Below are 24,936 nucleotides of genomic sequence, written 5' to 3'. Positions count from 1 at the left end.
GTGGTTGCTTTGTAAATGGACTAAACGGATCTCACTTTTCACTGCAACAGTCAGCTTTAAAATAATTCCCATTCATCCTCCCACACACACACAAACACACACACATACACACACACAAACACACACGTATACACACACACACACACACACACACACACACACACACACACACAAAACAGAGCAATGACGACAGGAGTGCCGTGCACGTTGCTTGCTTGCCATCAGGAGCGACTCGGGGTTCGGTGTCTTGGCCGAGGACACTTCAGAAGCCCAAACATATTGTTGATCACCATTCTTTAAACCAGCTTTTAACCACTGTGTCAAAACGGTTCAATTTATCAAAAAGCTAATAAACAAAACTAACAAACTTTCTACTGAAGATCTCTTTTGCAACAGAAGAGCAACATAAAGTAGAAGTTTGTCTGCTCTGAAGGACTCAGCATACAACGAACAGCTGCAAACACATCTGCAGCATGTGCAGCCTGTTAAACTGAATAAAGCAGAGGTTGGTTAGTTAGTTGATTCAGGATGACTCGGATAGTTACTCCTCTAGCTGACAGTAGCTGATGGGCTGCAGTCAGATTGTTTGCTAACTGATTGCTGTCACCACTATCATTTTAAATGTCAATTATAAAATCACACAGACATTTAAAGTAATTTGAAAGGAAATTTCCTGTCATAAAAAAAATTAACAACAACAAAAGTGGATGTAATAATAAAATCATCATAATTACAGATATTGATCATTTCCGTATTAGATTATTGGCTCATTGCTACTGTACGGGCTAACAGTTTTTCTTTCAAATAACCTATCTCCTAATTATGCATGTGTTGAACATTTTTAAATTAGTGTATTGAAAAATTGGCAAACAAACATTCAGAAGGATCAGGATAAATATATTGTTATGTATAGTTAAATTAAATACAATAAATTAAGAAAATGCAATTATCCCAGCATTTGTTTTGTAAATGTTATATCCGTACATTTCTCGGGCTTACAGTATAATCAAAATAATAGTAAAGGTATTGATTCATTTGGTGGGGTTTCCCATCGCGAAAAATGTGACTTACTCAGTTCCACAATGACATTATTTAATTTGAATCGCTAAAATGAAATACGTTCGGTTGTTTCAGTTCACAGAAATTAGGCTGCATATTTGATTTCCGCTATGAAACGTTGGCTTATCTTCTACCATGTGAATGCAGCAGAAAGGTCAGCCTTCACTATCGTGCCATTCCAATTGGCCAGCCCGCCTGTCAATCAACTCAAGCTGCCATGGTTACAGAAAGCACCGGTGTGTCAGTGAGGAGCAAGTTGAGGATCGCTGACGAACAAAAAGCCAAGTGTGGACTGAACTTGATGAAAATGAGCTGCTCAGCTGCGTTATTTGATAGAATATTAAATTGTGCGGATACTTTGAACTCTTAGGCTACAACAACATTTGTCTTCTATCGCATGAAAGTCTTTTTTTTTTTTTTCAAGTTTAGTCAGCTGCGTCGTTTCATATTATTGTGCCGTTTGTGAAAGTTTTCATTTGGACTTTAACTTCACCAAGTCGCTCTTAAAACAACGCCATGATCCCCGAATGTCCACGCGCGGGGGACTCGAGAAGCCGAACCCGCTTTCAGCACAGCCCGGCGGCCGAACCGAGCCTGGGCCGCGGCGTCAGTGGCTTGTTGACCGAAATCCAAACCACCATCAACAACGAACTTTTCACCGACCACTACGCCATCATCCCCGGAAAAGAGCTCGGAAGGTAAGAACAAGTATTATCCGTTGACCCAAACGGTTGATGTTAGATGTTCTGTTATTTTAGTTGGGCGTGTCGCGGTACCGCCGGACTGTCAGATATGTTTCCGCAGCTCAGAGTCCGGGACAGTGAGGCTGTGTCCCTACCCTAAAGGAACAACTCTTCACTGCACTAGTAATAATAATACACTTTATTTGTTAGCACCTTTCATACAAGAAATGCAGCTCAAAGTGCTTTACAGCAAGATAATAACAAGCCGTGTTTAACATAAAAACAGATTTAAAGGAACATTTAAAAATATAGAAAAGAAATTAGATGCATAAGAAACAGATCAAATGCGTAAGAATGCATTAAATTATGAAATATAAAATAAGCAAAATGCATTTTAAAGTTCATTGCATTTTAGTTCAAGTGCAGGCAAGTGCAAGAGAGCTCCAAGAGTAATTAGTTCGAGACTAAAGTAAAGAGATATGTTTTGAGCTTTTATTCTTTTAAAAGTAGTGTTGTTATTATTATTATTACAGTAGTAGCTTCCCTGAGATCTGCAGCTAGTTTGTTCTATTGACTACATAAATATTCTCCTAAATATATCACCAAGATGACAAAGTTCCTCCTTTTACCTTTCCAAGTTGCTCATATTAGTGTTTCTAAGCAAGCCAGCATATACGAGCAGAAGAGCTGCACTGGTTATGATGCATAAACATGTCCTGACATATATCTGTATTCACAGGCCATATCAATATGAATCAGATATTACTTTTAAACCGTTACTGATTTGTTTTAGTTGTGTCATTGTGAAGTACATCTTTAGCAGGTGAAGAAGACGTCCCGGGTCGCTTTGTTTTGGGCTTTCGTTTGATGCCAAGATCTGGGCTGGCAGCTAATGTTTCACAGGATTTCTTGAAGGTTAATTATTAGAGGAAGTGCCCTGCTCACTGATGGAAGCTCAACTGACCTGGGATCCAGACTCTAAGAAAGTCACAAGGCCAATCCCCCTTTTTTGATGAGAATATGCGGTTTACTGCGACTAATTGCCCACAGAACAACTTGCGTCATACTGTTTCGCGTGAATACGTTTTCTGTCAGCTCTTTGACAGGAGTGTCGTGGCTCTTGTTTGCTGGTCCAAACAGAGATAAGAGCAGAGTTTAATCCAAATGATTTCCGCCACCGATCTTCTGTTATTTAGGTATGTTCTCTATGTTTGAGTCTGAAGAGGCCACAACAACGTGTGTGTGTGTGTGTGTGTGTGTGTGTGTGTGTGTGTGTGTGTGTGTGTGTGTGTGTGTGTGTGTGTGTGTGTGTGTGTGTGTGTGTGTGTGTGTGTGTGTGTGGGGCGCTTTGCATCGCATGACCTGACATTGTGACTGAGATTAGCTGCCACAGAACAACATGAAAGGTTACATTAATCTGCAGTAGCACCGTGATCAACAGCGTTATAGTGGCACCAGTTCCTGTGTTGGAGCTCATGTTAACACGCTACTCAGCACCAAACATGTTGTCTATTGTTTTGGTGTAAGGACACGTCACCATGGCGACAGGAAGGAGCTCTCCTTCCTTCTTTTGTGTTCAGTACAGTTGACGATATCATCCAACATTTTTCATTACATTTTCCATAAGTTTTTCATTGTATTAAATGCACAAATTAATTAAGCTTCCTTTCTTGTGTTTGTATTGAGTGTAATTCAATTCAATTGTATTTATATAGCGCCAAATCACAACACAGGTTATTTCATGGTACTGAACACATTAAAGTCCTTTCAGTAGAACTTTACAACATTATACAGAGAAACCCAACAGTTCAACAATTCCCACATAAGCTAGGAGGGGAAAAAAAACCTCCTCTTTAAGGGAGAAAAACCTCCAGCAGAGGGAAGAAAAAAAACTCCCTTTAACAGAAAGAAACCTCCGACAGAACCAGGCTCAGAGGTGGAGAACATCTGTTAACAGAACCAGGCTCAGAGGTGGAGAACATCTGTTAACAGAACCAGGCTCAGAGGTGGAGAACATCTGCCTCGACCGGTTGGGGTGAGAGGAGAGCATAGAGAGAAAAGGACAGCATAGAGATAGAAGAGAAGAACTGTTGGTGGAGACGACAATCACAGAGCAGAGACATGCAGCTCCATGACGGGACATCTGGAAAAGAAAGAAGAGAAACTACACGAGCGAAGGAACTCAATGGAGACAACAGATAATAAGAAGAAACTATGGGAGAGAAAAAGATGGTGAGGTATGAGTCAGTTAAAGAGTAGGAGGAAAGAAAAGAAGCTCAGCATGTAACGAGGTCCTCCAGCAGCCTCGGCCTATAACAGCATAACTAAGGGTTGGTTCAGGTCTACCTGAGCCTGCCCTAACTATAGGCTTTATCAAGAAGGAACGTTTTGAGTCTAATCTTAAAGCTAGAGAGGGTTTCTGCCCCTCCAACACAAACTGGGAGCTGGTTCCACAGGGGAGGAGCCTGAAAATTGAAGCTCCGCCTCCCATTCTACTTCCAGAAACTCTAGGAACCACAAGTAGACCAGCGTACTGAGAGAGAAGTGCTCTGCTAGGATTATATGGTTCTATAAGATCTCTAAGATATGATGGAGCCTGGTCATGTAGAGCTTTGTAAGTCATCAAGATCATTTTAAATTCTATTCTTGATTTAACAGGAAGCCAGTGAAGAGAAGCTAAAACAGGAGAAATATGGTCTCTCTTGTTAAATCCCGTCAGTACTCTTGCTGCAGCATTTTGGATCAGCTGCAGGGTTTTAATGAGTAATTTGGACATCCTAACAACAAGGAATTACAATAATCTAGCCTAGAAGTAACAAATGCATGAATGAGTTTTTCTGCGTCACGCTGAGGAAGGATTTTCCTGATTTTACTAATATTACGTAGATGAAAGAAGGCAGTTCTGGAGATTTGCTATATGTGGTGGCTAAAGGACAAATCCTCATCAAAGATGACGCCAAGGTTCCTCACAGTTTTGCTGGAGGCCAAGACAACGTCATCTAGAGTAACTAAGTGATTACAGAAAGAGTTTCTGAGGTGTTTAGGACCAAGTATAAGAACTTCCGTTTTGTCTGAATTTAAAAGCAGGAAGTTTTTGGTCATCCAGGCCTTTATGTCTTTTAGACAGGCTTCAAGTTTTACTAACTGATTAGTTTCATCTGGTTTTATAGAAAGATATAGCTGAGTGTCATCTGCATAACAATGGAAGTTGATGCAGTGCTTCCTGATGACATCTCCTAATGGAAGCATGTACAAAGTAAAAAGTATTGGGCCTAACACTGAGCCTTGTGGAACTCCATAACTAACTCTTGTTTGTCTGGAAGATTCATTGTTGACATGGACAAACTGAAATCTATCTGATAAGTAGGATTTGAACCAATCTGATGTAGTTCCTTTCCTTTAGTTTATTTTGGTAGAACTTGTTAAAATAGTAAATATGTCATTCTAAAGGTTGGGCTGAACAGCACAGTGACTGTTAGTTAAAATGTAAAGTATTTGATCTAAATTTTAACACGACACAAATTGTATGGTTTTGGTTTGTCGCTCAGTTCTGGGATCACGGTTCAGGGCGTTGTTGGTACGGCAGAGAAAACAATGCTGAAAATAAGATTTTTGTCAAGTTTCAAAATAACAGAAAAATTAAACAACAACAAAAATATGTAACACTAATGTCTTTAATGTTCTATCATAAAACTCGTATCTGTTTCCCCTCGAGTATAAAATAAATAAATGCAACTTCTAATTAAAGCTTTAGAATTAGACGAAGCGCCGCTGCTTCATTCTCTTCTGGTCAACTCTGGGCTCACAGCCGAGCCCGGTGCAACCCAGACCCACTTTCACTCCATGAATATGGGTCTGGCCTCGCTCCATAGGGACTCGTTTGCAGTTTCCATCCTAGTTAATTTTAACCAATCAGCATGTGACGAGGCTCACCGACACTCTGCCACCGCTGCAACCACCGAAGGCTCATGTCAACCAAAGCGTTTTCTTCCTGAGTACAGTATATTTTAAAAATTGTTTTAATGACGAGGTGCTGAGCATTTATTCTGCACTCAGCGATGGATGTTTGGGGATATTTTTTTTTTTTTTTACAGTCAGCAGGAGTTATCAAAAAACATATCAACACTGCACTTTGTCACTGTCACCAGCTGTCCAATCGCAGTGAAGGGAGGGGCGGCATAAACACGGTTAAACACCGACACTGATTGCTGATTGGCTGTGCAAACTCTAATACTAGCCGTGTTACCAGGCTGTATTCAAAGCAAAAAAACAAACAAGCTGTGAGCGACATTCAGCGCATCTAGGCGAGTCACAGCCATCTCCGTTTGAATAATGCAGTCTGAAACTGATATAACAATACATATTGCTGACATCACATCGTGATGGCCAGGTAACCGCTAAACCTCTGTTCAAATGGTCTGACTTGGCTTATGATCAATGTAGTGACTCAACAAACAATCACTAGACATACTGTAGCAAGACAGCTAATATTACTTACGAGTTCCAACAGCAATCGGCTTGTTGTCCGTCTCGCTGCCTCTTTTTTTTTTTTTTGCAAAGTTTTCCACCAACGTCTAAAATCCGATCCAGCTTCCTCCTGGAGGTGTCATTCTCCCAATTACAAGTCAGTATACTAGAAAAGGATTTTGTAGCTGTTATTTTAAGGTGAAATAGTTGAATAATGTTGCTTTAATGACTGTTTAAACTGTTGTTGATTCAATTTCAGGCAATCGACTCATATGTTTATGAAGTGCTTAGTAAATTAATAGGTGAGTGTCGTTTCAGGGGTTCAAGCCTGAAGAGACTTGAAGTTTTTTGTCAGTGTTTTTCAAAGCACCGTTTCCTCACGTGTCATTTCTCTGTTGTTTTGTGTCTAGAGGAAATGCTTGAGTCCCATTGGCCAGTAGTTATGACTTATTTTCATATAGCTCAGTGTTCCACATGAATGCTCAGAGCTGAGAGACGTCTGCCGGCAGCTGCTGCAGAATGACAGCTTCACCTTCCTGTTGCAATCAAATCTCACCGAGTAGGTTTGGGATCCAGTTGACCTCTGAGCTTCCAGAGGTCATCACACCAGATTATTTCTCTTTGCTCAACAAGAACACTGAAGCTGTTGATTTCAGCTTAGTTTTCAGCGGGACATTGTTCTGGTGATTAATACGTGTAATAACACATAAAGGGGTTGCCGTTCTTTGATCAGACATTTCGTGTTCGTGCTGTGATTGACTCTCGCCTGTTCTCCAGTTGAGCCTTCTGAACTCGTGGTGGAATTCCATCCGTGAGGCCTGTTCAGATTAAAGGCTCTGCTTTAAACTGGGCTTTGTCTGTCCATGCACATCTCTTTGCTGGTATGTTGTGACTGTGACTTTTTACCTGAACATATGGACATCATCAGACGTACAAAAAGAGTTTTAGTTAAAGCTGGGACGTAGACATGATACAGTATTTTACTGAATGCAGTATTTACTTTGGAGAAAAATCACCCTTATTATAGCATTCTATCAGCGTGCCTCTATGAAGTTTGGAGTGTGATGTGCATGGTGAGGCGTTTCCCGACTGAAATGTGGACAGATGCCTGCACGGACTCTCCTAACTGTTGGGGAGAGCCCCCAGTTTCTCATTGGGCCTACAAACGGCACAATCCAGCTCCACACAAACCTCAGTTTATATTTGCACAAGAAATCCGTTCCTATTGTCAGTACTTACGTGTGCGTCCTTCATATCAAAATAAAGGAGAAACATACCAAATACTTGGAACTTTTTTTTTCACTTTGAAAGTTAAAATCTTTTTTTTTTTTTTGTCCATTTCGTTACGACACTGCCAGTTTCTACATAACGTAGACATTCAGTCATAGCAAGGTTAGAAGAGCTTTGAAATCCACAGTGTAAGATTAAAAATCACCAATCTGCTGCAACTGCATGATACCATTATGTCACGATAGACAAAATCTCTAAAGAAGGTTTACAGTATCCGTAACGACACTTCGAAGAATTAATGCAGCAGTGAATGTAGTAGTGCAGTGTGTCTACAGTTTACAGTCTACAGTAAATGCTTCAGTGCCTTAATACCCATCCAGAGTCCCCATGTCTTGTTTGCCACTTGCTGAATCTGGATGGTCAAAATACAATGTTTATGTTATGTGAAATGACATTTTATGAAAATGCAACATAGCTAGTTCACTGAAAATTAACGTTCTAAATCTAAAATAAAATGGAAAAATATATAAATAAATACAATTTTTAGAATAATTAAACACTACTCTCTGTTGCTTAACAGTAATTTGTATTGTTTTGCTGAAATTATTGTTAAAAACAGTCATGCTGCCAAGTCTTTCTTAATTTCTTTTAATTAGTTTGACACCACCTTGATCTCGTCTTGACTGGCAGCCCAAAGTCAGTGACATAGGATGCACTAACGGCACACGAGAATTAGCATGGTTGAGATCAAAAACCATGCCGGTCCCTATGGTTGGTGACTGAATAGTTGAAGTTTCATAGTTTACAGTGGGATTGAGGTGTAAAGCCATGCTGTGGATCCAAGTCAAACCCACCAATAAGTACTGTCGTCTCTTCTCTCAGCGTAGATCCCGCCCACAAAGTCCAATTCAACTTGCGAAAGTTATTGACTACCAAAGGGACAATCAAAACCAGAAATGTTCCTCTCAAAACTGTGTTTTGTGCGCGCACAGAAATGGCCCAAAACTACTTTGATGAGGATTTGGGGTTTAAGGTAATACCCTCCAATACGTCTCTGCAGTGGGAGTCCCAGATGGTCCTCAGCCAAGCTCCTTTAGTGTCTACAACAATGGCGAGGCAGTCATATGGTTAAGACCCAAAGCTTTTTCCATGGTGGGTCTTAGTGACAGACGTGGACCCTCACTTATTAGCCCATATGGTCCCGGGAAGAGCTTTAGTGATTGCACATGAAACGAGGCAATCAGACTAAGAGCCCGTCCTAATGCTCCATGGTTACAACCATTTCTACTTTTCTCATTTTCTGTATTTTCTTCTTTTTTTTTTTTACTTTTTCCAAAGAGCGATTAATACACAGTGTTTCCACCCAGAACTTTATTCATCCTGCAGTACATGCTTGATGGCTGATGGCACCAGGGATTGGGAGCACCAACACTGTTGCCAGCTAATCCATTTTTATTTTTATTTTTTCAGAGCAGCAATTCAATTGAGGTCATCATGCCAATGTGTGTCTGGCTTTGACTTGAGTGACATATTTGGTGACAATAAATTGACGGGAGTTGGCACACTTTCATCCGGCCCCGGTGTGCACACGGGGAATCCGTTGATGCTTGTCACATTGTTTGGCCCCGAGCCAGTGGAAATCTTTACTTCATTAAATGCATCCACGGCTGCCCAGCAGTCTGTCACAGAGCCCAACAATGAGGCTGCAGTCAGCCTCCACGGGCCACGTGGATCCAACCAAGGAACCACTGCCATGGAGCTCTGTAGCTAATACAGGAACTCCCAAGATGAACTGTACAAGGTGAGGTGGGGGTTTAAAGTATTTAAACATTAACACATTAATCCAGGTGGTACCTTAAATGTTGGGAAATCACAGGCTATAGTCTGTAATGGACATTTTGCAGCCAAATGCTACACTGAGCTGATAGAAGAAGGAAAATGCCAAAAGCCTTAGAATGCTATAGGAGAGTTTAGGAGGGGGTTGCATGAAGCAAAGTTCACGCTCCAAGAAGTCACATCTTAAAACACATTTAAAAGCATATTAATGTCATTCAGTGTAACATAAATTTGTAGCGAATATCAATGTCTCCATGTCATCCATCACAATGTCTACAAATCAGGTCAGAAATCACAGAAAACACTTGTAGTTGTAACAAAGTGTTAACAAATGTAGGCTGAAGAAAATACTCCAAAAAGATATTACAAAAAACATTTGATGACCTCTTATGGGATGTTTCGTTTTTGATGTATTCCCTGTTTGTTGGTGTTTGCATGTTTTATTTTATCAATTCCACAAAAACACCTTTACACCAAAGCCAAATGCTACACTGAGCTGATAGAAGAAGGAAAAAAAGAAAAGAAAATGAAGGGCAAGCAGTTGTTTCTATGATAATAAAGATCCACTTTAAAAGAGAAAGATATACCTGTGGACGGGATTGTAACTGCAGGAGACTGGTCTATTACCCACATACATGCTCATTTTCAACTCACCCCATCTCCTCTGGAGACATGAATCCAGTCAAGATGAGGATGAGGATGAGGAAAGGCTTCCTCTTGCCAACTACTGTTGTATATCAGCTACAGCACTGATGTGAATTCACACTTTACCATACATGTCTGTCACAATATCATAGCCATCATGTCACCGACTGCAACATAAATGACGCTCGTTCGCACGTTGTGACATGAAGCCGCTCGACAAAGTGATGGAGACTGTTTGCAGCTTGTAAGGAGTTCTTACTTTACAGCGGATACATACAGGACTTGAATGTGGAAACTGAGTTCAAAGATGCCTAAGCATGATTGAACTGCTCGTGCCAGTTAAACTGAGGAAGACTGCTGCATCTACTACGTGCCACAACCTATTTGAAGTCATCGATGCATAAAGCCCCCCCCCCCCCCAACCCCTCCATATCCATCCACCTTCAATTACACTGCTTCTTTACATGAATTGTGACTGTGCTAACACCTCTGGCTTGGTCCATGTGCATACACACATGCATACACACACATGCACAAAGGCCATCTCGTTCAGGGTGTAGTCTGTGAATGAGGCTGCTGGCTTTGGAAATGTGCTGATGCTGCTTTAGAAAAGGCTGCGGTGGCCCAGTAATGGTTTCTAAAGAGCAGGCCCAGACTCCCAAACCAAACAGCATCTCTCTGCTGTTTCCAGGCCCGACCACGCCCGGATCCAAACGGGCTTCCTGGGGTCTTTAAACCACAACAGTTCAGAGGGATTGCTCAAATAAAAACAAAAATAAATAGCCTAATTTGACTTTTAATAACTAACTGTGCTTCTGCTTCTTAGACATGTTTGTCTAAAACAAAGAAGTCCAATAAAGACCTTGTAAAACAGAACTCACTCAACCACAGCACAGTGACTCCGAGTAGTTTCAAAAAAACACGCATGAACACGTCTACCATCTAGTGCCGGGCACACCCACTGTCACCATGATTTTCCATGAAACATGTTTCTACAAATTAATTTGTCAAAGATTTTGTTAGAATACATTCGCAGCTACATTACATGGTGTTTAAGTTTTGACCAGTGTAGCCGCCAGTATGCGTGGATCGAGTACAGGCTTGCAGCAATATCTCTCTTTCACTCTGTAACTCCCTCCCTCTCTCCTTTCTCTTCACTTTACTCAGTGTAATCACCAGCCAGTCAGTATTCTTTGACAGCTCTCCTCTTTCAGCACCGTTTGTGGGATATCAGAACAGTTAAAGGGGAATATTCCAGAAAGGGATGGACTGTGAGGTCGATGTATTCTCTGGCACAGTCAGTGAATTGGAAACCTTTTTTTTTTATGAGATGGCTGTGGCTCAAATGGGAGAGCAGGTTGCCCACTAATCAGAAGGTTGGGGGTTCAATCCTCCGTCTCCTCCTGTCCATATGCCGGAGTGTCCTTGGGCAAGATAATGAACCCCCAAGTTGCTTCCAATGGAGTACCATTGTTGTATTAATGTGTTTGAATGTATCCCTGATGGTGAGCAGCTTGTATGGCAGCTCAGCCTCATTAGTGTGTAAATAAAGTGCTATACAGACAATTTATCTCCTCTCTTCATATTCATTCAGATAGAACTAAAAGTGTCATAGCTTACACTTTTAGGGTGTTTTTTTATTTGAAGTCTTGATATTCACAAGAGGATAGTTTTGTAGCTTTCATCTCAATATCTTACAGCTCCTCTCTTAACCGTGTCTTCCAAGAACAGGCTGCTTTGTGTCTTTAAGGCACATTGATATCAGTGACCCTCCTTTTCAGGTTGGCTGACTTTTTTCTGAGTCCAAGTCCAACCGCAGGTCTTCTCTGGTCGAGTGGAATGACCGCGTGGTGTTTTCTTCCCCGTGAAAGGTTTGTCCCTGGGCTGTGCTGAGAACGGACATATGACATGCACATTTGTGACATCACAAACTGAATATGGTCGAGGTGCATTACTCTGTGGACTGAGAATTTGCAGGATTTTGAGTTTCAACTTTTGTTCTGGAAACAGTGACTGCTCTGGCACTATCAAACTTTTCATTCAGAGGTTTTAGTGTTTTATCTCATTTTTCTGAGTTTGATGGTTGTTTAAAAGTGTTCAAAGGGTCTGAGAAGCACATCTTTGATTTGAACAGAAATGAGAACACCCCTGCACAGTGACGCACTCACTGCTGGGACATCTATTAATTAATGCTACTTCAGTCTGCTTAGAAAAATGTATCTGCCAGGATTTTGACCATAGATTAAGCATTTAAGTCAACTTTTGAATGAAAATGTCAGACATTTAATGCTGCCTGCTTGTCCAATGTGAATTTTGTTCAGTGACTAAAAAATACATCTTTGGGATTTTGATTGTTTATCTGATAAAACAGAAAATGTGTTACAGTGGGTGACATTTTTATTTTGTTTTTATCTAACCGAGACTAATGGATAAAATAATTAGTGAATTTATTCATCATAAAAATCCTCAATTACAACATCTGGTTCAGAAAATCTTCTTCATCCTCCCTCTCTTATATCCACTACTTGTTCCTCTTATTTTACATTTCTGTAATCCAACTTCAGTCTATTCTCCTCTAATATAGTTCATTTTTTATGTTTTGTCTGTGAATTTTCCCGAATGAAGGTCTGAGGACCAAAACGTCAAAGTGAGTTTGAGTGATGGACAGTGGACAAAACCAAGTGTTGTACAGTAACTGTTGGTATCAGCCCTCTACCCAGTTCACTACAATATATGCATGTTTGAATAAATGAAGGGTTGACAGAATGAAAAGGAAATGCCAGAGGCACTCCGTCCAATGGATAGAAAGACCTCTTTGAGTTTTCATGAGTGCTCAAAGCAGTCACTGTAACAGGAAGGCATCGTATTGCACCATAAACAACCTCCTTCAGAGAGTCCAATGAAAGGACAGCTGAAGCTGCAGTAGGCCGAAAACACACTCTATTCTGTAATGGATGTAGAGTTTCTTTAAAATCTTAGTCACTGACACTAACATACAGTAAAGCCCAAAATCATTCATACACGTCAAATTTTCATGTTGAGTGAATTTGACCAATACTTTCCTTCTGGCTGGAAACAGCATAACTAAGTGAAACAGGATGTTAAGACATTGTGCTTAGAGATAGAAATGAAAACATGAACTACTTTTGTGTTTTGGGGATTTTTTTTTTTACTCCTGGCTTTATTACCTAAAGCCAGGAGGACTGACAGCGAAGATGTCTCTGTGCTTTTTGGGGCTGCAGCTCTGAGTTGGATTGCTGGCTTGATCAGCGGCAGCACTGCTACTTTTGGTAAATACCGGTAGGGTGCATTTTAAAAAAAATATATATTTTGGTCTGATTTTGAGCAGTCTGGAGTCGAGGTTTGTTTTTTAATAGTTGAACGTTGGCATTTATTGCGCGCTTTTTTTTTTCAATCAAGTAGAGTGCAGTTGTCATTAACTCAAGTACCGTTCATGTGTGTTCGCTCTGCTGTGTGTCTGAGTGGGCGAGACACAGACCACGACAGAGCGGAGAAACAGGACAGAAATTAGCATGATATGTGATATAAAAATAAATCAGTGACTGACACTGAGCAGAAACGGGTGCATGGGCACTAAATAAATGAATAAAAGTTACTGGGCGAACATTCAGTTATTATGTGCGTGTTTTTTGCATTTTCTTCAGTCGGGGGGAACTCTAACAATGAAACAGTGACGTTGTTCAACCCCATGAAGGTCAAAGACAACCCACCCGGTTAGGCTTCCTGAATCATTTAAAGGGTCTAGATTGCTGATTTCCAGAGTTTGTCCCAAACTTTAATTGTGTGCTATCTGCTGAAGTTTAAGTAAAAAAAATTTTAAAAAAAATCACAGTCGCACTCGGACCCTTGCTCACAATAGCATGTGTAACTCAGATGCCGATTTTGATCGAACAACAAAACTTGCAGTACTAACCCATGAAGGTTGCAGCTTCTCTCTGCTCTAAGCATGTCGTGGTGCTGAGCGCTGTTAACACGCAACCGGAGCATTCTTGGAACTTTTGAATCGACCTTTGTAGGTAATAAAAGAATAATTGATGGTTTTGCACAATTGTAATTCACAGCAACACATGCTGAATGTTAGATGTATTCATATGATTGCTAATATGATGTGATATCTAAAAGGATTCTTCCAACAGTGCAAAATGAGAAATGATTGTTCATAGATCAGTGACTCCTGTGACAGATATTTGTTTGTTTTTTTACAGTGATGACATAATGTACTGTAAATGTTTGAGTGCCAAGGAACTGACCAACTTAATCTAGTGTGTTCAACCACACTCCTCATGTCCCAGTCACACCTAGCATTACCATGATCTGATCACAAGTGGACAGTTTAAAGTACGTCTGCTCACACCTGGCATTATCATGCATTTCCACATATGCATGTCACGTGACCACTTCATTCACTCTATATGCAGGTAGACCAATGACAAGTAAGTAAATAACCATGTCAATATGCACAGAACATCTCACGTGTAAATAAACCAGCTTACTGATTAAGTCATTACCTTTAACCTGCAGGAAAAGTAACGGTCCAATGTTCCCCAGACGTTGCTGTCACCACTAATGTCTGGACTGTTTGCCAAACTGCTTAATTGACTGTTAAAGCTATTTGTTAATTAGCACAAATTCAGTAGAGGACAGTAGTTAGTAGATCAACTATTATTTTCTCCACTGAGAGGATTCGAGGCTTCTCTCTGTTACACATCATAAGAAGCTGAATATGTTTTAGACTGCAGGTTGGAAGAAGGCCACTTTGTATTTGTAACCTTGAGAATAACCTTTATTGAATACAAATGTATTTCCTTTGGAAATTGAAACAAACCAGAGTTATGAACTGGATTATGTATCTGGGATCCATGGAGACCTGTTCTGTCTGTGCTGAAAGGTTTCTATAGAACCGACAACAATATTGTCAGATTTGCCACCTATAAAATCTGTTGGACCTGTTCCTGCAGTGCACAGTTATGTCAGTGTTTGCATTGCACCACTTAAGAACATTTCTACTCCATTCAGGGTTTGTCACAACAACAACTTGTTTCGTATTTACAATCATTTCCAATGTAAACAGAGGAAAGACATTAAACTGCAACAGAACAACACAACTATAAAATTTGAAAGATCACTACTGTCAGATTCACTATTTAAAAACCAAATCTTTTTGTTCCAGTTTACTACATTCAAAGTGACTCAAACAGCTCTTCTCAAGGTGGCCGACAATGTATAAATGACAATAGGAATTGTATTTTAGTATTACATGATTTGAGTGCAATGTTTGTCCAAATTTAACACCGAATGAAAGGCTTGTAAAGTGAGTGGGACATTCCTGATTCACATCATTTACATTTAGGAAAGTTGTCACTGTACTGTATGTGATTCCTTACTGTTGTTCAGATAGTACATATTGCCTCTGTCTCTGGGGTATGGATTCATAACTGCCAAATGATCAATCAGATCGAGGATAAGTGATTTTTTTTCTAATGTAGTTTATTAAAAATAATTTTAAAGGAGAAGATAGTTGCAGCAGTTGATCTGTAACAAGTCTCTGCTGTGATGTCTGATCTAACAAGCAGGACATGTTGTCAGTGTTGGAATGCGTAGCTCCCGGCAGCATCAGCCCCATGACTCTCACATGAGTCCAGCTGAGGATGAAGCAGCCCAGTCCAGCGCTGCAGGCCCACAGCTGCTCCTCATACTCTGTACTCTCACACAAGTCCTTCCAGGTTCAACACAGTCTTTCTCATTGTGTTTTAATGTCACAACTTGGGTATTGGTCTTGGGTATCTATTTTGTTCATGTTCTGCAGGCCAGCTTATTCTGGTTCTGATTCATATTTTAACTGCCCCTGTAGCACCAAATTATCATAACACTCTTGTCTGCATCCTTTGTAAACTAAACTGTGTTCTCTCAATAATATAAAATAATCTGAATTAGATTTATTTATTGTCATTGTACAGGGTACGATGAAATTGAGAAAAACAGACCAAGTTGGTGCAACACATGGGAAATATCAAATATAAATGAAATACATAAATACAATATCAAAAAAAAAATTAAGTAAAAAAACAACAAAAACACGTGCCTGCTTGCCCAACCCAGATCTATGCAGGTATTGGAGTTGTTAAATACTATGTACAGGACTGCATACATGGGAGTATCTACATGGAAGGAGCTAAAACAGATTGTAGACAGAAACTATATGTTACATCATGTTTCTGTAATGCAGCCTTTAAAACCAGGAAAGGACAACAATTAAACCATATCACTACGATGTCTAGTCTCATATATAAATACAATACAATATCGTATATTGCCCACACCAACTTTCAACCTACCATCATGATAAGATGCTTCTGCAAAGCTGTTTGATCACATTGTTATGGTACGCAATGGAAATTGCTCCAAGCATGAGTTGATGTAGTTATTTATTTCAGAGACCGTTTGACAAAAAAAAAAAAAAAAAATCCATAGAACTAGAAAAGGCTTCATGTGTGAAAACGTAAACGTTATTGCTACAGTACAGCATATTGTAAAAGCAGATCAGTTGAATTGGTAAGTAAGCACTTGACTGTATTTAAAAAGTATAGGTTTAGCTTTCAATAGCATTTTATCAAAACTAAAAGCACTTATCAAGGCTGAATCCTATCGAACTCCTTATGTAACCTCCTTATGTTTAGGTTCAGTATTTGTGAATAACTAAAGTTACAAATAACTACAAGAGTAATTTTTGGTTTTTAATCATATTAAAGTACTCTACATTAACATAAATGAAGTTAGCCTGATTAACGCTAACAAACTGAATATGAGCTGACAATTAGAAAATCTGAAATGCTGATTGATGTTGATTTTCACAGTCTACGTGATGCACATAATGGAAATCCTGATTCACACCTCTGAGCTTAAATATTAATATCTTCAGAGTTTCCTTTAATAACCTTGCTTGTTCTTTTTTGGGCCTCGGTCCGGTGCGACCTTGGCATTGAAACCGTTGCTGGTTCAAAATGGCATTCTCCTTCCATTAGCACCTTGACAACCAGGAATATTATATCGCTGTGCTGTATGAATTACCAAGGTTAGTGTAAATTGTTGTGTCAGCCATGTGAAGGACAGTTGCTGTCTTTTTTTGCCCGGACAAGGTTTCTTCTTTGTCCTACCAGTTTTTAGAGTGAGTTTTCACATCATAACTAAAGCAATTCAAAGAGGCTCTGTGATTTTTGTTTTTAAAAAGGGGTTGTACTGTTATTTATTACATATAGCCGCCACTATGACACCACTATCCCCAAAAATAAAAGATTGATCCAAAAAAAAAAGGCTGTGGATGAAAATGAAGGGGAATTGTTACTTTTAAGAATAAATAACATTTCTAGATCTATTTTTTTAAACATTATTTTTGCAATTTTAAGTCCAGTATTGAATTTACCATTTTAATCTGAATTTCAAATCTCTCAAACTTTTATGAGTTCAGCTTTTGAAATTTAATTAAATTTTAGATCACTAAAACTCAAAAAATGAGGAAGCAGACGTAGTTTAAATGGAAATTAATGTTCACAACCTGAAAATGAGATAACACAGAATCACATTCAGCTTCAAATGATATACAGTATATGTAACAAATAAATGAATAAATACACAGCAGCGGACAATATCAAAAGCTGATTGGATAGGTATTCACACGACAACTGCTATTTATTTTTCAAAAGTGGCTCGCTCTAAATACTAAATGTCCTGATTCAGTTCTGAAAGTTAGATTTATTGATATCTTATGAACAAAGGGGACATGCATTGCATGTTTTTTTTTTTGTATCTATAGTTATTGTGGGGGTCTACTGGCACAGCTTTGCATAATTAATATCTTAAAAACCTTCTTACTGAAATTATACTGGCCTTGCTTGAAACCCTCTCAGGTCAGCATGTCTGAAACAGCATGTAGCTGAGAATGTAACGGACATTTGTTGGATCAGTGGGCCACGGGCTCAGTTACACATGTACCCTTCTTTTTTGAAATCATTTGAAATTGACATAAGTATTTGGCCTCCGTCATTGTTTATTCCATATTTAATCAAATTTGACTTTGCTTTAGATTTTTGATTCAACAGATTGTTATTTTGCATCCAGGCAGTTTGACTGCAGTCCCATGGACCTTAAACTTCTTCATAGTATTTGCAACAGTGGTCACAGGAACATCAAGCTGTTTGGAGATGGTTTTATAGCCTTTAACTTTAACATGCTTGTCTATGAATTCCTCAGACAAATCTCTACTCTACTTTCTCTGTTCCATGTTCTTTTGATATATTTGTTTTGATGGTACCAACACATCTGTCCAGGCCATTTTAAAATAACCTTTGTAGAAGAAGCAAAAATTTATTTTTACTCTGTGACAAACCAAAGAAATGCAGGTATACATAAAAAAATTAAAAAAAACTTTAAATTTCACAACTTTTCTGGTGAAGTGTGTCAATAAATTCATTCACGACTGTATTTCAATGAAAATCTTCATTACCCTTTGTATTACCCTTTGGTGGCTAACAGACTAAGACAGAGATACATTTTGAAGGATTGTGTTTCAGAGTTTTGTCTTTCTTCCAACTGCACAGTTGGAAAAAACTTTGTTTCAAGCAGTATAAGCCATGTATGAACTGCAAAGACAAAAGTTTTTCTCTCTCCTATGCTTAATTCCCTATAATAGTTCATATGAAGACAGAATGAGTCCAAGCTCTATTACGGAAGCAGGAAGAGCAGTGGATCATTTGGGTTCGGCGAGGGTGCTGCTGATAATTATTGGAAAACATTGACTGCCAACATTAGCTAGAGGGATGGCACGATGTGGGCCTGTCATCTCCATCACCAACGGCATCACAGGATGGGCAGCGTGTACACATCGTCTTCACATGAAACCATCCTGCAGTCTGCCAGAAAACTGGGTCATGCTGAACCATTCATAATAAAAGAGAAAGGGAAGCAGGGCCAATAACATGCACAGTTTTCTTTACAAAATATGTTTAACCAAGAGACTTTACCTTGAATAGGTAGCACTTTAGTAACACTTAACATGGCACTTACTTATAACACTTTGAAGTTTGGCTTTCTTGAAGAAAATTGTACTTTCTTGATTGTTGTTGTTCTGAATTTGTATCCTCATGGTTGAAATGAACTTATTGTAAGTCGCTTTGGATAAAAGTGTCAGCTAAATGTAATGTAAAAGAGCCGTATTCATAAACCTTCCGAGATCCTCTTTGGGAGCTCCTAATTTAGGGTAAAAACTTCTAGAAGGAGTCATATACCTCCGGACAGATTAAGTGAACTTCTCAGAGCATCTCTGAGTGAGGGAGGGACATAAACTTTACGTCAGTGAGGAGGTGTAGTTATCCTGTTGTTGGGTATGAAGCACCCTTTTAAAAGGTGTGATTGGTTGATAAAAAAAAAATTAAAAAGAAGCTAATTGCACAGAATGGACAGTAAAATCCAGGGGAAATCAAATGTGAGGCTGTGGAAGTTCTGTTTTTGTCTGTGTGATCAATCAGCTGATGGAGGGTTGCAACAAACCTGAGTCATCACTGCTGCATTGTTTTCTGAGACTTTGGTCACCAGGAGCAACTCTTTGGATATGAAGCTCTATTAATATGCTCCCAGGATGTTAGCATTGTCAGTGCAAGCATTTTAGCCCCAAACGTAGCCTTTAGCTCAAGTCAATACAGTCTGACAGAGCTGTTATTATGGCTTATCATATTTTTTTTTTGTCTCTTCTTTTTCTTTCTTTTTTATTATCCTGTAAATTATTTTTCATTTTCTGTTTTGAAAAAGTGCTGAAATTAAGTATCAAATTTGCTTGTTTAATTATAACTTGGATCTTATTTTTGTAGATTGGGCTGTTGTTTCCATGGGTGACAATATTAAAAGAACTACTGACATTGCTACAACACAGTCCGATCATTCATTATTCATTATTAAACTGACTTAAATCAGTGTCATTGCTGTCAACTAAAGAAGAAACATAGAATAATCCCAATAATCTCAATTACACATCAAACATAATAAATTGGTGCACGAACCATGAGTAAAATAAAATTAACCCCTTGACTTCCAGCAAGTTCAGATGGGTGAATTTCTGTATTGCAGCTCTCTTTTTTTTTTTTTTCCTACTCTGGTACCTTCACAGTCAAAATCGGTTGATTCCTCGTAGCGAGTAGGGTAAACACAGCTGTTGTATATTTCTGATGGTCCTCTTTTTCTTTTCAGGGGAAAGTTTGCCGTGGTCAGAAAGTGTGTTGAGAAATGCACGGGTCACGAGTACGCTGCAAAGTTCATGAGGAAGAGACGGAAAGGGCAGGACTGCCGGATGGAGATCATCCACGAGATCGCGGTGCTGGAGTTGGCCACGGCCAGTCCCCGGGTGGTCAACCTCCACCAGGTCTACGAGATGGCGTCTGAGATGGTGCTGGTTCTTGAGTTGTGAGTAAACACCACAACAAAACACTCACAGAAGACTATGAAGAATATGAGTTTTCAAATATTTGAAAACTATTTTAATATTCTTAGAATTCTTCAAAGTTATGAATCCTCATTATCATGTGGTGTTATTCTGTTTTCTTATCCGGCCATGAGGGGTTCAGAGACCGTTTTTAATTACAAGTAACATCATCAACATCAAGAGTACTTGGTGTGCCAATAACACGATCAAACAGCGGTAAAGTATTCAATAATTCCATATTCGTATTCAATACTATATTATTGCAACTGGAATCATGTTTTACACGATAACGAGCTGGTTTTAGTGAATTTAAGTCAAAAGCGTGTGTTCTTATTGATTCACGCAGCATCCTGTTCTCGAATTTGGAAACACTCATCCAAATATTCAACATGTGACCTGACACCACAACGTCCACCCCAGATATTAGATTAAAATGACCAAAACCATTCAGGGTGTAACAGTAGTTTCTATAGTGAAGAGCTCTGATGCTTTACTTATCACTACAGTGATGTAGGTTAAGTTATTACCATTTTTTTGCATTTTCCACAAGGATCTCTAAATGGGGTCGTTTTTGCTTTGTTGGTCTGGAATGTGATTCTCACCCACCGATGTAATTCAATAAAATTCACTGAAAATAGGATTTTTAACTGTTGTAGAATAACAACTTGCATTGTTATGAAAACTGGACTGTGCAGTCAAATAGTGCAACTACTTCAAATCCAAAATACAAAGTGAATAAAAATTTTCCACAAGCTATTTCGGTGTTGTTAGCTAAAGTCGCTCCTTCTTATTTGTTTTCTGGCGGTCCAGCAGAAAATAATCCCGTCAATAATTGGAAAATAAACTTTGTATTTGTGGACGTGTCTGTTTGATTGAGGGGCCTGTGATGCAGTCAGGCTTCTGCTATAAGTGGGTCGGATGTCGTATCGTCGCGTTTACAATCGGATCGAGTCAGAGCTTGTTCAAATATGGTCTCCTCTGGCTCCTCTTCCAAACTAGCAAGATGGCGGCGGCCAATATCCGAACTTGAGGCCTCATAATAGTCGCTCACAAACCAACGGGTGACGTTGTTGTCGGTTGCCTCTTGATTATGATATCTTGTTGCTTCCCACCAGTAATAAAACAAAGTCACCAACACATTCTGACCGGTCACCATTACTGTTCTAACAGAAAGATGGTCAGCTGATCCTGGCACTGCGCAGGAGAACTTATCCAATTTGTGCCAGTTTGTAAATAGTGGTGATAAACAGTGTGATACTCATAAAGGACGAGTGTGAAAGGGGAACATAGCTGGAGCTTTTTAGAGCTGCAGGCCAAACTTTAATGCTCCAGCAAACACCAGCTATTCCAACAATTGACAATGTTATGTATACAAATGCACACACAGTTTGTATTGCACGACACGGGTAGTTGGGTTTCCTGCATCCCAGGTTCATGACTGACAGGTGAAGGGGACAGGAAGACTGACAGCAGTTTGATATGTTCAATTCATTTTTAACAGGTCTTAAAGAGCAACTAGACCCCAGCTTAGTTTGACCCAGTATATGGGAGTCACACGCACACGCACACACGTGATATTGTAGGGTGTTGACCAAAGTAGCCGCACCAGTTGTCGATTATCTCATCTCACTGGTCATGCCTGACCTGGTTCCCATAGCCTGTGTGTGTGTGTGTGTGTGTGTGTGTGTGTGTGTGTGTGTGTGTGTGTGTGTGTGTGTGTGTGTGTGTGTGTGTGTGTGTGTGTGTGTGTGTGTGTGTGTGTGTGTGTGACACAGAGATGAGAGTTCATTGCACACCAGGCTAATCAAGAAAGTCTCTCTCTTCCTCTCTCTCTCTCTCTCTGTCTCTCTCCCTCCAATTGCCATATTGGATTTAGCCTGTGTCCATCACCACAGTGACACCCTGACCCCCCCCCCTCCCCCTTCACCCACCACCCCCCACACACACACACACACACTTTTTTCCATGTTCATACTTTTGACTGCAAACTGCTAGATTAGATGGTATTGACACATTCTGGATCAGTTGTCATCTGTGATCCATGACCTCTAAACAGCCACACAGTGCTGATAATAACAGCAGTGTTTTCACTGCAGAGACAGTACATGACAACTCCCATAACTGATTTCAGTGCTAACCCCACTGACCCAGCTGTGCTGTCATCACCAGACGTGAATGATCGCTTCAGATGGGCAGTTCAATATGTCTTTCCTCTGCTCACATGCACATTTTTGTTGTTGTTGTTGTTGTTTCTCTCCTCACCTCTTCCATGGAAAGGGAAAAATGTGGGAACGTCGGGTGCAGTGAAGGGAACTGGGCTCTCCACGTTCACCGTCCTGTGCTGCATGATACGTTAAGCACAAAATGAGACTCTGGCACCATCTCTGGATGCAGTGCTAAACTCTTCCTGCTGTTCATTTTAAAGAAGAGTAGATAAGATATATGGTTGACTTTGGCTCACTTTCACATGTTCATATTAAAAAGGACAATAAAGACTGTTCTGCTTCCCTTCACATTGATTCTGTGCAGAGAGATGATGAACCAAATGTCCTCATCAAACAAAAACAGTTTCTATTTATAGTCACCATGTTTTGTGTCAACACAGACAGCATCTCTCTTTATAACAAGGAAGGACACTGCGCTGACAGATACTTAATAATTACGTGCTTTTAAGTGCTGTTGAATGATAATCTTGTATCTCCACAAACACCAGCTATTTGAATGTTTTAACCGCAGTTTGTTTATTTGGCCTGTTGTGAATCAGGGGAAGTGACAAGTTAATCCCTTACATCTTTTGTGTAATTGAGTCTTTTTACGTTCTGAAGGGATTGTGCCTGGATTATAAGATTAAATCTGGTGATTTCGTATCGATATTGGTCAACCTCATATCCCGGTTTGTAATGCACTGCAGGCTTTCTATTATAAACTTGTCATAAATCCACCCAAGACTAGATAACCCTCATGCTCTGATTTCTCATAACAGATAAAGCTGTGAAGTGGAAGGAGGTGCCGGTTCTGTAGGTATTCTCCCTGTAAACTCCCACTTCAGTTTTTTAATTTAAAGTCAAACTTACATCCTATTTAATTATCTGCAGTCTAAAATAGCCCATTTTTAAATACATTGTTAATCAGTTTTGTTTTGTTAAAAACATGTTTTATTGACTAGTACAGAAGAGTGAGGACCGCAGCAGCATCTAACAACACTGAATGTTAATAATGTTACTGCTGCAGCAGCTGCTGTGTGACTGACCATCACTTTTATTAATTTCTCCCGTTTTTTGGTATTTCTTATTTACATTGTTGGGCATTGAGCTGGGATTGTCAGTGGCAACATACAATATACTTTTAAAAGGGTCCTTCAATTACTTGTACAAACTGTATGTTGTGGGTCACAGAACCATTTTTTCCCCCCCAGTAGCGTACATTAAGATTGTATTGCACTTTTAAGGTAAATGTATTTCCAGTTCAGTTGTGTTTCAAAAAAATCTAAACCTCGCTTGTGTTTTTTGTTTACACTTGATTTGTTTCTTCCCAGAAAATTTTAAGACAAAAAGAGGATTTATATATTTGTTTGTAATCTTTTTTGCATATTTGTTTGTAATCTTTTTGGTACGTGGCTCTAAATCAGATTTGTAATGAATTCCAAAATCTTATTGTTGCAGTTGAAATGCAGCTCTGAAGTTGCAGAATTAGAAACAGCTGTAATTTAAAAAGCAGATTATGAAATCAGTTTTGTCCACCACTTTATTGGCACGCATAGCAGACTGATCATTGAGCTGATGGATCTGGAAGTGCTCTTAGAGACACATTCAATTGTCTGTGAAATGAATGTCCTTGACCTGTAAGTGCCTGTTCAATGGCAGCATACTTTAAAGTTTTAAGAAATGATTTGGGTCAGGATTATGTGCTGTCAGGGGCACATGCCATACAATTCAATCTGTCCTGTTAAGGAGATTCCATAAATGCCCCTTTAAACTCTCCAGTGCACCCACCCCCTCAATCCATAATCCCAATCCCAGCTGTTGTTCAGATGAAGGATAATCCTGGAATTAAATGTAGTCCTGAATGAGGATCATTCTCTGCATCACACAGACATACACACACAGTCAGCTGGCACATACTCACACACACACACACACACACACACACACACACACACACACACACACACACACACACACACACACACACACACACACCAAACCATACTAACACAGACAGACATTACAGTGAGCCTGGTGTTGTACATCCATTTTTAATTCCTCTAAAATTAGAGAAAGTTAATTACGGAGTATACATGAGATGACCTGATGGTAGGTTTGTCTTAAAGTAATTTCCACATGAATCACCTTAGTTAGACACCTAATAAGAGAACATTATTTGTCTCAATTCATGATAGCTCTGTTTACATTTTGTCCTTCAGAGACATTTTCAGTACACTAAATGTTCGTAGACCTAATTGGACTTGATGTTTTAATCCAGATGGTAAATTGGCATCTCGATGTTGACAGTGGGATGGATATGTGG

The 24,936-nt window shown here is 39.5% G+C and overlaps 1 protein-coding gene across 1 annotated transcript in view; it reads left to right on the top strand.

Moving 5' to 3' along the window:
* Positions 1-1,321: 1,321 nt before the first annotated feature.
* stk17a (serine/threonine kinase 17a) overlaps positions 1,322-24,936 on the top strand; it is a 41,355-nt gene continuing 17,740 nt past the window's right edge. The window contains exons 1-2 of the mRNA XM_069698107.1: positions 1,322-1,757; positions 20,178-20,390. Coding sequence (XP_069554208.1) covers positions 1,576-1,757; positions 20,178-20,390 — 395 coding nt within the window. The 5' untranslated portion in view covers positions 1,322-1,575. The remainder of the gene's footprint in view (positions 1,758-20,177; positions 20,391-24,936) is intronic.

Source organism: Brachyistius frenatus, unplaced genomic scaffold (genome assembly GCF_029030835.1).
Source record: "Brachyistius frenatus isolate BFR_SWC_R1_liver_20210118 unplaced genomic scaffold, ASM2903083v1 Contig_25, whole genome shotgun sequence".
NCBI lineage: Eukaryota > Metazoa > Chordata > Actinopteri > Embiotocidae > Brachyistius > Brachyistius frenatus.
The sequence above is the reverse complement of the archived record's forward strand: the minus strand, read 5'-3'. Positions and strand labels throughout refer to the sequence as shown.